General features: G+C 41.2%; 1 protein-coding gene across 1 annotated transcript; it reads right to left on the bottom strand.

The window, feature by feature from the left end:
• Positions 1-584: 584 nt before the first annotated feature.
• PRICKLE1 (prickle planar cell polarity protein 1) lies at positions 585-11,008 on the bottom strand. Its single transcript, XM_007937926.2, has 7 exons — positions 10,877-11,008; positions 8,723-8,836; positions 7,946-8,083; positions 7,117-7,320; positions 5,395-5,581; positions 3,739-4,602; positions 585-1,447 (listed from the first exon to the last, which is right to left on the bottom strand). The coding sequence occupies exons 1-7, from the start codon at positions 11,006-11,008 to the stop codon at positions 585-587; spliced, it is 2,502 nt and encodes an 833-aa protein (XP_007936117.1).
• Between the last annotated feature and the right edge of the window lie 2,447 nt (positions 11,009-13,455).

The raw sequence follows: 13,455 nt of genomic DNA, 5'->3' as shown, positions 1-13,455 counted from the left end.
ATACTTCCCTTTTCCCTTCCCAGGTTCAGTTTTTCCCCCCAGTCTGTAGCTGGAGCCCATACTCCTTAGGGGAGTATTTTTGGGCTGGCTAATGAGGGTTGAAAGGGGACAAGCTGGCCTCACACAACAACATTGATGCACAATGTTAGCTAGCTCACTATAACTATGTGCATGCCTCACACACAACAGGACAAACCAATCAGGACCCAAGCCAACCTGACTAAAGGACTGACAAACACTATTGCTTTACAGAGGTGGCTGAAGTTCTCCATCTTCTAAAATCAACACCCCATTCATTCACTCTATGACAGTTTCTTGAGTATTCTCTTGGGGACTGGAGACTAAAGCAGCTATTTAAAACTGTAATGTACCCGATAGGCACAAGATGTCACAGCAACCAAGGAGGGTAAGCTGGAGAAATCACACCTTCCAAATGTTAATTTGACACTGTAAACAGCAGTCAAGTTCTCATTTATACTGGCAAAGCAATTTAAACTATTTTAGCAACTTTCCTATGGAAGAAAAATGTATAATTCAGATAGTTAATGGCTGAATTTAAACAAATGATCTCCACAGCTACTAGTTTATGAAATAATACAGTTTTTGCCCTTGTGTCCCTTTTTCTTCTTGGATTTAGTTGTCCTCTGGCCAAACTGAGGGGTGGGGAGTGCAGAGGTTGGACTGGAAAGGTCATCTGTATAGTAGGCGTATCTCTGTGGCCGTGGTTGAGGGATTGGTTGTCCAAGAAAATAACCTTCTTCTTCCGAATCAGATGAGGAGGAGGAGGAAGAACACCAGGAATCATCATCCTCACCGTAGAGTCCTAAAAACCTGTTCATCCCCGGGTTCTGTAGTGCATAGTCGGAAGTGGCATGGGCATACTGTCCATAGAGATCAGCATTTTGTATGTATGCCTGGATCTCCCGGGCACTTTTATTCTGTATAAATTTCTCATAGTTGTCTGGGACATAAAGCCTCAGTCTGTCCTTAGGGGAGTATTTTCTTTCTGTAACAAGATTCAGGGCATTGTCAGAGCGAGACTTTCTACTTCTCCTGCGTCGATGATGATGATGAGACCTGGATCCCCTCTCTTCAAAATGGTAGACCCGTCTCCGAGTCCTTTCACTCATGGGAGGCTGCCGGATTTCTAGGTTGTCGTAGTTTCCGTTGTCAATGACGTCATCGGAAAACTTGACCTGCTGTGGTCTGGACTGTGATTTGGACCTTCTGAGAACTGGCAGATGTACTGGTTTCTCTTCAGGCATGATTTTCTCTGGACACAACTCTGAACTTAGACTCTTCAAGGACTCTGCACTCCTGTGCAGCATGGAAGAGTTCAAAGTTCCCATGTTGCTCATTTTTTCACAATCCTCTGCTTCCATTTCCTCAAAGTTTTGCAGAGAATATAATGATGGCCTTGGCTTATTTTCTCCATCCACTGAAGCCCCTAGAAGACAAGACATGGCAAGATGTGATTCCCAATAATCCTAATAGTGTAACAATTATCACAAACAAGCTACTGAAAATAAAGCTTTCAAAGAAAATTATTCTCAAATTTCCAGTGTTTGATTAAACACACTCTATGGGAAACTGACATGCAAATATACTAATTAAGAAGAGGCAAGACTTGTATTATTAATACAAGAACACAGCCTCTCTTTTGAGCCCAGCTGTTTTGGAGTCAAAGATTAGTTACAGCACATGGCATCACCACAAAAATTCAAGTTCTTCATAGAAACAGCTTCATTAGTTTATTAACATAAAGATGTAGAAGCTTTGCCCCTTAGTCCATTAAAGCCAGACTGCTTCATTTGGCCATCTCTCAAACCTTCCTTTATATCTACATGATCACCAATTATAGGCAAGTCTTCTCATTTTATATCTAGACCAGTGGTTAGCAAACTATATTCCAAGGGCCAAATCCAACCTGCGGTCAATTTTGTGTAAAGTTTTACTGGAATACAGCCATACCCATTTGTTTATGTATTGTGTATGGTTGCAAGTTCCACATAGTACTGTGTGGCCTTTTATGGGAAGAAGTTTGTAAACCCCTGACCTAAACCATTATATTGGTTTCCTCTTCAACCCATAAAATAATACATCACTACAAAATAATCTTATTTTTAAAATTTCCTCAAAACTGATATATAACAGTTTTCCTTTGCTGTTATAAAACAGGGCCCAGGTAAGGTAAGATAAATGAGTACATCTCAGATGGTAAGGGACAACAGGGAGGGTTGTGAACAACGGTCAGTTATTTTCTAAAGGGAGACCGTTTTTCAACCCATTAATGTTAAGGAATGTCAGCCCTGACACTTAAAACTTGTACCAAATGATGTCTGTTTTTTATATTAAATGTTAAGATACCTAGCATAGTATTTGACACAAAGGAGGCTCCCAATATCTTAGGTTTACCCACTGTTCCTCCTTAAGTCCCTGCTACTGTAGGCCTTGTCTTTGACATGTCTGCAGAAGTCAGGAAGGTAACTTGGTCATCCCTGCTTGTAACCACAGCACCTGGCACAGAGTCCTTTTGGGTAGTAGGCAGCCACTAACGCCTTTCTTGTCTATGTTATAGTTAACAAAACCTTTATGAAAGGACTGTTATTGTTAGGTGCCCTTGAGTTGGACCCAACTCATAGCAGCCCCTCCTTGGGTTTCCAAGGCAGTATCACTACCGAAGTAGATTGCCCCATCTTCCTTCCGAGGAGTGGCTGGTGGGTTTGAACCGCCAACCTTCTGGTTAGCAGTCAAGTATCTTAGGCACTACACTATCAGAGCTCCTTATGAAAGGACTAGATGCCATTAATTTGACAAGACTAGCATGTAACACATCTCCGTATCCAAAGACATCACAAATATGAGATTCAGGAGAGCTGGTTCCTGGCCCAATCTTGCCTTTAAAACCTAGGTAGTGTTGGGCATTTGACCCGGTAATTCAAGTTTCCTCATCCACTCCATACAACCTCAGGGTTGTTTTAAGAATAAAATATGGATAACTGGTATGAATGTGCTTTGAAAACATTAAAGGGAAATTATTTTTAAAACATGTAAAGTATGTTTAGCTATTCTCCAGCTATCCATTGCCATAGGGCAATTCAGGAAAATGTAAAAAATGTTACGAGCTTGTAAACTGCGCAGCCCAATTTCAGTATCTGAAAAATCCTACAGCAAAATCCAAAGAGTACAGTATCTTTCAACACAATGCAGCTGCATACTCTGTAATCCACAAACACTTATTAGGGGGTACACACGTTATCTTCTTGCCCAAGAGACCACTGTACAAGTTAACTTGCTAACGGTCACAGACTTAGCTAGGTTTATTTTACAGTGATAGGAAGACTGACACAAGTTAAACATAGCTGAAGTGTCTTATTTCTATAACCTGTAGCAGAAAATCTTTGGAGTCAGAGAACCCTGATGGATTCAAATCCCTGCTCCACTATTTAGTAACTCTGATTTTGATCAAGTTTTTTTTTTTCTTAATCCAATTGCTTCCTCTTTAAAATAAGGATAATGTCTACCCCATAGGGTTGAGCAAAAAATATATTTTACACACACATATGCACATACACATATGGAATTGCTATAGTGTGTGACATTTAATGGAAACTCCTTCTACCTTCCCTTGGTTTATAGCTTTAAATAACATCCCTACTGGTGCTGAATTATGATGTTTTATGTAACACTTGTTAGTGCCTTCTCCATCAAATACTCCATAATCCCTTGATCACATACCTGTGATATTAGACAAAGCCAAGGAATCCATAGAATCCCGAACACTTTGTTCTGGTTTCAAGTCTGACAAGCACTCCAGGGAATCTTCATACCACTGTGTTTGATCATGATTGTATCCTGAAGCCCCATGATCCAGATCCAATTCCTGGAGCCTTCTACTGCTTGCAGGGCCTGGGTGGCTGCCATAAGCAGAATCACCCAGCCCATCCTGTGACTGTGCCCAATACATATCAGATTGGTATTTTTTACTTGCAAGGCTCTGGTTATTTTGCTTTAAGTCGCTCTTATTTTTCACCATGTTATCAGATATCCAGTGCTCACTGGCTCGAATATCCATCTCAATGGGCTGCTGCTGAAAGAGGCTTTTATCACCAAACTTGAGGAGGAGCTGGGTCATATAATCTTCATGCTCAGCCCATTCTTCAGGGTCTTCTGAGGTGTCATGCTCTACTCTGCCTTTCCAAAATTCTTCATTGACAAAACTTGCTCCTTGCCTGGTGAGACTCAAATCATCCAATTTCCGAGAAAGAGTGTCATCAGCGCTGCCCGAGAGGCCAGGGAACTTGTAGTTCAGAGCAGGGGACAGGAGCAGAGACTGTCTGCACTGATCTGCTGACCGACTGCTCTTCCCCATTCGGACGCTTCTCCTGGAGTCTCTCGAGCGAGCTGACTGGAACGCAGAGTCGGAGGAATCAGAGGCATGGACGTCTTCACCAAGGCTGCAGGTTTTTGAACAATAAATCTGCCCTTGTTTTGGTAGGAAGGGACATCCCAACAAAGAGGCTTTACACTGGGCACAAGAGAAGCATGCTTCTGTCGCGTGCCAGTGCTGCCCGTCATAGGTCATCTGGGCATGATCAACACCTGTTTCAACAAAGGACAGAACAGGTTATAGTTCAGCTTGACACAAAAGAAGGGAAAAGCAGAGACAGGAAATAAGGACTCCATGGACATGAGAGAACTCTCTGGGATGAAGAAAGTGTCCTGTACGTTGATAGGGGTCACAGGTATAGTCGATCCTCATTATTTGTGGGATTCAGTATTTGCAAGTTTGTCTACTTACTAAAATTTATTTGTAACTCCAAAGTCGATACTCAGGGTGCTTTTGTGGTCATTCACAGAGAAGTGTAGAGCTGCGTGCATGGTCCCAGCTAAGGTCAAAGAAGTCTGCTTTGGTATGCCCTGATACAACTTGCTGCTGTTGAGTTGGTCCCCAGTTCACAGCGACCCCATACACAGTGAGACTGCACTGTTGATGATCCACAGGATTTTCACTGGCTGATTATCAGAAGTAGGTTCCCAGGCATTTCTTACTAGTCTGTCTTAATCTGAAAACTCTGCTGAAACCCATTCAGCATCATAGCACTATGCAAGCCTCCAGGGACAGACAGACAGTGTCCGTGCTTGAAGTGCACTGGCTGGGAATCAAACCTGGGTCTCCCACATAGAAAGTGAGAATTGTACCACTGAACCACCTCTGCCCCAGTAAAACATAACTACCACGAATAATGAGGATCAACAATATATTCTGTTTGTCAAAAAACCACCAAACAGTGAGTTTGCCTCAATAGAAAAATGTATAAAAGAAAAAATAATACTGTGTGTGATCACAGACAGACTAATGGGTGTGTGAGGAGGCAGAAAGGCTACACTCACCAATGTGCTCCCCGCAGGTTTCACAGTATTCCGCATACAGAGACTCAAAACAGCCACAGCAGAACGGGCGGCCATCCTTCATGATGTACCTCTGCCCTCCAAGGACTGTTTCACACTCAAGGCAGCAGAAGTGTTTCATGTGCCAATGGCGACCCTCAGCTTCTGTGCACTCATCAGCAAAAATGATCTTTAAAAACATGAAAGAAAATCACTGTGAGGTATGGCTGAAGGCCTAATAACCACGTGCTCTCTGGGCAACTGACACATATACTGGCTCTTAAAAGAACCATATCTACAGCTAACTTTATTTCTTACAATGCCACAATTTGCAATCTAACTGCATTTAGTTACAAAAAAAGAGCCAAAGTTCATAACATTAAAAAAAAGGGGAATATAAGTGCTCACTTAAACTCAAAAACACGAAACATTTCTAGGGATTACATTCGGGAGCTCTGGTAGCGTAATGCCTAAGGCACTTGACTGCTAATCAAAAGGCTGGCGGTTCAAACCCACCAGCCGCTCCTCGGAAGGAAGATGAGGCAATCTACTTCCGTAGTGATACTGCCTAGGAAACCCAAGGAGGGGTTGCTATGAGTCAGGTCCGACTCGATGGCACATAACAACAACAGGGATTGCATTCAGCTTTCTGTACTGTGTACATGCTGATGGCTTCCCTCATCCTGGATGACTGTCTTTGTCCTGCCAAAGGCTTAATAAGTATCTCTAGTGGGGGAAAAAAAACAAAAACATTTCTACACTGGAGCTAATTAATTCGTTTGGTCATTGACACCTCCTCCGCCCCCACCAGTACCACTTTGTTGGCACAGTCTGACAAAGAATACTAACATTTGCCTGGTCTCTATGTGTTTTAATAGAAAAAGAACATATAAAAATATCTGTGGAGCCAACATCATAATAGCTATGCGGATGCTACATTGTGTGATCAGTTATTTTGTACTTCATTTGACCTAGCGGCCATCTCTAGATCAAGGACTTTAAAAATGTAAAAATCAAGCAATGTATAAAAGTAAAAACTGAAAGTTCACTGCCTCAGATTGGAGGAAGCAAAGGAGATATGATGAATAAATGCAATAGAGAGAGGACTAGAGAGAGGACATTAGTAGAAAATCTGGGGAAATCTAAATAAAGTTTGCAGTCTAGTTAATGGTATTCTACCATTATTAATGTGTTAGTTTAGTGTACCATGGTTACATGAGATGCTGACATTAGGAGGAGCTGGAGAGGAAGATACAGGAAATCTCTGTCATCTCTTTGCAACTCTTCTGTACATCTAAAATTATTTTAATATAAAAAGCTTACAGACAAAAGAAGTTTCCTTTCACACCACCCTTCTCTCCATATGCCCCTATGGGTAACAATTATTAATGTAGTATGTGTCTTTCTTTTTCTTTAGCATAAACAAATAAGGGTACTGTGCTGTTGTTTTCCTTTAAAAATAAGATCATCTACTACATACTCTTCTACAACTTAGTTTTTCCTTGCAGTACATCAAGAACATCAACTTACCAATGCACAAAGACACCTGCCTTTTTTTTTTATTAGCTAAGTATTATTCCATTATACACATGTACCTGGGTTATCTTAAAATCTACATATAGAGCAAAAACCAGGAGATGTTTATGTTTTGCTTAGATGTGAACAGTGGAACACTGGCTTACTGGAAGCTCATTTTTTCCAGTGTTAAGGGATGAACTCTTTTACCTCATCACATGCTGAGCACCGCGGTTTGAGCAGTTCAGCATGGTGCCTTCCACAGTGAATTTTTCCATCCTGATAAAAATAGATGAGGTCGACCAACAGCTCATTACACGTGAAGCAGACAAAACAGGATGGGTGCCAGCATACTCCAGGGCCCGCACGAGAGGCAAACACAGCAATTTCACCTCCGTTTATCTTCAACCCACACTAAAAACAAAAGGATTCAAATTTAAAATGATCTTTTTTTAAATGTCAGGATTCTCAGCTTTTTCCACTTTATACTACATCCCACATTTGTCATGAAAGAATTCATTTTGTCCCCCTCCTGTTAATGATTAAATATCTCTTCAATGTTGTATTACTTGGGACTCTCAACTGTAGTGAACATGCCTTAGGTACACCATGAGGCTTCACTGGTTCTAAGAACGGTTTAATTGGATTCACATTAATGGTGGTTTTTCTGAGCCAGCTTCTTGTTGGATACATTTCCTACCCTGAGAACGCCAGAAAGTGTCTGAATGTCTTCATTATATCTCTGCATTTTTTTTTTTAAATAAACCAGGTGTACCTAGCACCTCCCTCCCTGCCAGACTCCCACGAAGGTAGGACTTTATCCTATGTTTACGTTATATACCGGCAGAGGGGCTCCCACTGTCATACACAGCAGTGGAGCCAGTTATAAAGATTAATCTATATATAATAAACAACTAGGCTGTCTTTCTCTTACTTTTTGGAGACTCTCAGGATCCATGTCTTGCCAGCCAGCCCTACCACACTCCTAAGTAACTCATCCACACCACGGCCATGAGCTACCCATCCTGCAAAGGGTTACCTGCTCACAGATGGCGTGCATCACTGCTCTGGACAAAAGTTTGATCGTCCCTCTACCAAGTGCTTCTTTCTTCCGCTGGGCACTGAACACTTGCAACTCCTTCTTCTCTTCTTCACTCAAAGACTGGCAATACCGCACCTGCACAGAAAGGAAAACAGAAGCACCACATTAGAGTGCAATCTTCCTCACCGACTCTTCATTCCAGAGTTAGATCCTCATGCAATCAAACAGCAAGTTTAGCTGGCCTGCCTCACGAATGCCCACTTTTAATGTGACACCACACCTAAATCACACAGCCTGTCTAGCAAAAGGGAAATGCAATTTGAAGGAACAATTTTTTAAAAAATAAGAAATGTTTTAATTTAAACCCTTATGAGCAGAGACATTAAAAATAACGTAACACATTAACCTTTTTACAAAAGGGTTAAACTTGGTAATTGCCACTTTCACTCAAAATTCTAAAGGCAGTCATTCCATCCTCAGGCCTGAACTACCATAAAGCATTCACCCTGTTTGCAGGGGCAGTGAGATCTCAGGAATCTGCAGGCTCTTGATAATTGGTGGGTGGCTGCAAACATTATAAAAACCTGGCTTGTGTTAAGTTTATTGCACTAACACCCTCCTGTCTTAAAGAATGGAGAGCTGTATTCTCCAGCCAAATTTTCACTGGAGAAAGGCAAGAGAGAGAGCCCTAACCAAAGTGGTTTATGAGCCGCATCTCATGCTTTGATCACGGTCTTCTCTTCTTTCTAATTTCACCTTCTTTTTTTTTTTTACCTCATTATCATGTGGTGGCAACTGGTACAAAAGCTGTTTAATCCGATGTTTCTCTCCAGGGCTGTTAACATACGGAACCTTCTCCTCTGGTAAGCAAGCGAAGTAAAGCTGAATCTGGGCGAGACACAGAGGATGACATCAGCACACAGGAACCAAACACCTTGACTCATTCAAGCTTTCAAAAGTGAGGTTTCCCTCTAGGTCCAAAGATTTGGCCTCTCTGACAGGATCTGGCCTCCTGTAGCTAATGAGAAGACCAGCTGAGCCAGCTCAGCAGAACTGCAAAACCTTCAGATAACTAGCACCCAGCTGCTAAATTGCTCTTCAGGAATGTAATTTGTAGTGACAATTAGGGGCATCATAAATTATGCACCATAAAATATGCACATTTAATGCTATTGTTCCTCAGCCAATTTTCTAAGGGGTCAGCCAACAGATCGGCTTATTCCTGAGTGGATTCCACCAGTGACCACACACGCTGTGCCCGATAGGAGCCACTACACAAACATGCTCAGTTTGCTCTCGGAATTTTACATGTGACAAAGACAATTGTTGTTTTGTTAAACTTTGTAAACTCTCCCTTATCAGGTTCTCCCAAGCATCAGCTCTCCTTGCTTCCATGGGGGGTGTTTTCTAAATACCTGGGGTCCATTTCCCCGAGGAAGCTGGAGAGGAGCCATATGGAGCTGTACTTAGTTCAGTTTGAAAAGAGAACTTTTTTTTTTCTCTGTTGTATTTTAAGGAACATCTCTTAATGAGCACTGTGAAGAATACTGCAATGCTGAGGAATAAAGAATGAAAGTGATTTGAGGAAAAAAGACAGGAGATTAGGGAATTTGGGGCCTGACTGGCTTCAATATCTTAGTATTACACAAAACCTACCCACTCCAAAGCTTTAAGAAAAGCGTCTCTCTTAATAAGTAGTAGTTTGCCAAAATATTGCTTTCCTAACTGCTGTACCAGGACTCCCCACCCCTATTCTGTCAGCTACAGAAACTTTTTACACAGTTATAAATACTTACTGAATATTAGCTCTGTGTGCACCAGGGAGTGTGCCAGGCCCTGGGTAAGTAAGGACACTCTACTCTCAAGGGGAGGTGGGGCAATGGTGGTTCAGTGGGAGAGTTCTCGCCTTCCACGCAGGAGGCTCAGGTTCAATTCTCAGCCAAAGCACCTCCAGTGTAGTCACCACCTGTCTGCCATGGAGGCTTGCATGTTGCTACAATACTGAACAGGTTTCAGCAGAGCTTCCACACTATGATAGACTAGGAAGAAAGGTCTGGCAATCTCCTGCCCAAAATCAGCCAATGAAAACCCTGTGGACCACAGTGGTCTTACCTACTCTCGATCATGGGGATGGCACAGTGCTAGGCCACGTTTCATTCACTGTACACGGCGGTCTCCATGAGTTGTGGGCCAACTTGATGGCCACTAACAAAAATTCTCAAAGAAGTTCCCCCAGACGGAAAGCATCACCAAAAACTCAGAAGCAACCTCACACCCAACTGTCACCTTTTATTTCAAACCTTGCCTTTGCCCTTAAATAATATCTAGCACCAGCAATTTTACACAATTTCATCATTACAGTATAAGGATATGGAGAAAGTAAAAATAGGTGTGTAGATATGTACTCATCTTCCCCAAAATAACAATAGAAGCAACACACAAAATTAACCATAACTTTTTCTCAATAAACATTGTATAGTGATAGTATTCTTCCATATGCAAAGTTATCAACAGTGAAATTTCTAAGCAGCATCACTTTAGATCGTTTCTTGTACTCTGTAGATTTGCTCTGCCAAAACAACTGTGTTGCTAGGATACTGGCATGGAACTTTCCTCTTTCCTTTTATTAACTTTTTTTGTTATTGAAGTTTTAAAAAGGTTAAATTCTTCTCATTCCCTCAAAAGGGACTTATCAGAAATATACATAACAAGTGCAGGCAGAACTGTAGATTTCATTCATTGGGACAGAAATAGCAACATGATAGGGCTTCTGTTTCCACCAGTGCAAAAGAGATGGAAAACTTTCATCTAGAAATTAAACATGACCTTAAAAAGCATAAACAGTGTTGCAGTGATGTTCTTCAAGTTAAAAAGAAATCAATAAATCATGTTTAAAACAAAACAGAAAACGTGATGATAAGGTTCTACCTGTTCTGGTCTAAGGCCCGGGGGGACCCAGGCATATTCTTCCAATGCACATCCTGAGTCATCATCTGAGGTGGAACTTCTCTGACACCCAAAGGCAAGTTTGCTCATTTTGGGCTCCATCTCCAATGGCATAATAATAAAGTTCAAAAGCCAGTTCCTCAGTCACAGGACATCAAGCAATGGTTGCTGTGGACAACACAAGAAAAAACAAAGAAATTGAAAACCTAAAGTCATTACTGGTGTCCTCTAGGTTTTATTGAATGCCTATTTACACACATCTGAGCTAAGGGTAAGTAACCAAATTACTTGTGTCACCGCCCCTTTCCCCTAAGCCCATTGAAACTTAAAATCTAGGGCTATACAATTCTGAAATAACATCCTTAACCATCTCAGAATTGCAGAAAATGCCACCAAATGTAGCTTATTTCTATTTGCCTCTAATGAGTGGTTCTTCACACACTATTCATTAGGAAGATTTTCAAGAAAATTGCTTTCATGACTTTCTAACTTCCATGTATGAAATCCCTCTGATGCCCTGAGTTGGAAGTAGAGGAAGCGCCACTAGCTTGCCCACTACCCCACACCATGCAAAACAGCTCTCGACATCCCACATTTCCAAAGACAGTGTGGCCAGCACAGCGTACACGCACAATAATAAAGTATGGTCCACTGGGCCAAACAGCTTAGGCTTCTGACTTCTCATAAAGTTTTGTTGAGACACTTAAACTTAGTCTTCTCCTCACTAAAACAGAAATAATACAATTAAGTGTTTTTATGTCATTAAATCCTCAAGCCTGTACTATGTTGTTGTTGTTATGTGCCGTCGAGTCAAACCCGACTCATAGCGACCCCTCCTTGGGTTTCCGAGGCAGTATCACTACGGAAGTAGGATTGCCCAACCTTCCTTCCGAGGAGTGGCTGGTGGGTTTGAACCGCCGCCAGCCTTCTGGTGAGCAGTCAAGTGCCTTAGCCACTATGCTACCAGAGTTCCCGTACTATATAAGGGCTAAATAAAGTCTGCCAAAAGCTCTAGGTTAAAATTAAATACAGGCTGGTGACTATCAATGTTTGTTACTGTTGTAAATAAACAGTTGAAAAATCATGTGGTATCTGCTATGTGTGAAATATGCTGGCAGCCAGCTATCAGGCCAAGGTAGATGGGAATCCTCTGAATGAGAAACCTCCTCAGACAGCTACAAGGGTGTCAGGACAGTACCCTTTGCCCTACAGTACAGGAACTTTATCATCACTCCAACCCTCTGCTCCTCCTCCCAAGACATGAAGGGGGAAAAAAAAAAAAAACAATGGAACTTTCAGAGTCAGATGTAGCTTTTTATACCTGCTCCTTTCAAAAACAATGAATTAAAGAAAATTACACTCAATCATTTCAGAGAAAATAAGGCTCGGGGAAGTTAACTGCCCAAGGTCACACAGCTAACAAGCTTTAGTCACACTAAGTGTCTGACATGTCAGACTTCCAAAAACACTTTTGCTTTAATAAAGTGTCTCATTTGCTTAATCAAGTGGGAAAGGCAGTAAAAATCAAAATACTTTCAGGCCAGGACTATGTCATTTTTTGGTGACTTTCTCAATGCAACTAGAGATACTTACAGTTTGTTGTTGTTATTGGTGTCAGGTGCCAAAGAGTCCCTTTCAACTCATATTAAGAGTTAGAAACTGTTAGCTATTAAAACCAAAGATTATTGAAACTTATATTTGTTTGTTTTTTAATATATATATAAATAAAAGGATCTTAAAAAAAGAAAAGACATAACTTCCAAAATGGCAGCCAATCCTCAGTTGCTACAAGCATTATTAGAAGTAGAAGCAATCAATGCCACAGTAGATATTCCAACTAGTAAATTTTAACTTTTTATTCATCCTGATCAAAAAGTAAAGATGACCTCATTTCCTAATGCTACCACTGGGAGGTTATGACCTTTTAAACAAGTAATTTCACACAGGTGCAATTCATTCATGTCTTGACTTAGGAAAGGCTTTCTAAACATAGGCACATTCCTCAATAAAAAAGAAGGTGTTAATGAAAAGTCAGAACATTTCTTGGGTCTAGTCTTTCCCTTTGTTTAGAAAAAAACAACTCCTACATGTCAAAGGAAGAGAACTAGAGGTTAAGAATTTAATGAGTAACTCAAAAACCTTTGCCAGGAAAATGAGTGCCTTCAGTGCAAGTTAACTTGACACATGAAATATGAACATTGTCCCTTGCCAAACCTGGCTGACGAGGGAGTCACTAAGGTATCCACACTCAAGAAACTTACCGAGGACATAAATATTGGACAGAACCTAAAAACTAAATGTCATAATATCACAAAAGACAAGAAAACACAAAAACAAACTATGACTATTCCAAGCCAGCACAAAAATGCAGATTGCCAAAGACCTGAATTCCTTTCACAGCTGTACTCCTTGATTAGCCTTTTGTGGGAAATGTACAGCAAATCATGATCCTAATCAAGGTAAATCAACTTTAGTGCCACAATCCCCCTTCCCCCAATCATCTGGATGTGGCCTCTTCTCAGACCTGCGTCTCTCACACATCCATTCTAGCCTGTCAACAA

Source organism: Orycteropus afer, unplaced genomic scaffold (genome assembly GCF_000298275.1).
Source record: "Orycteropus afer afer isolate SDZICR_OR568_19922 unplaced genomic scaffold, OryAfe1.0 scaffold00045, whole genome shotgun sequence".
NCBI lineage: Eukaryota > Metazoa > Chordata > Mammalia > Tubulidentata > Orycteropodidae > Orycteropus > Orycteropus afer.
This window is presented reverse-complemented; position numbering and strand designations above follow the sequence as displayed.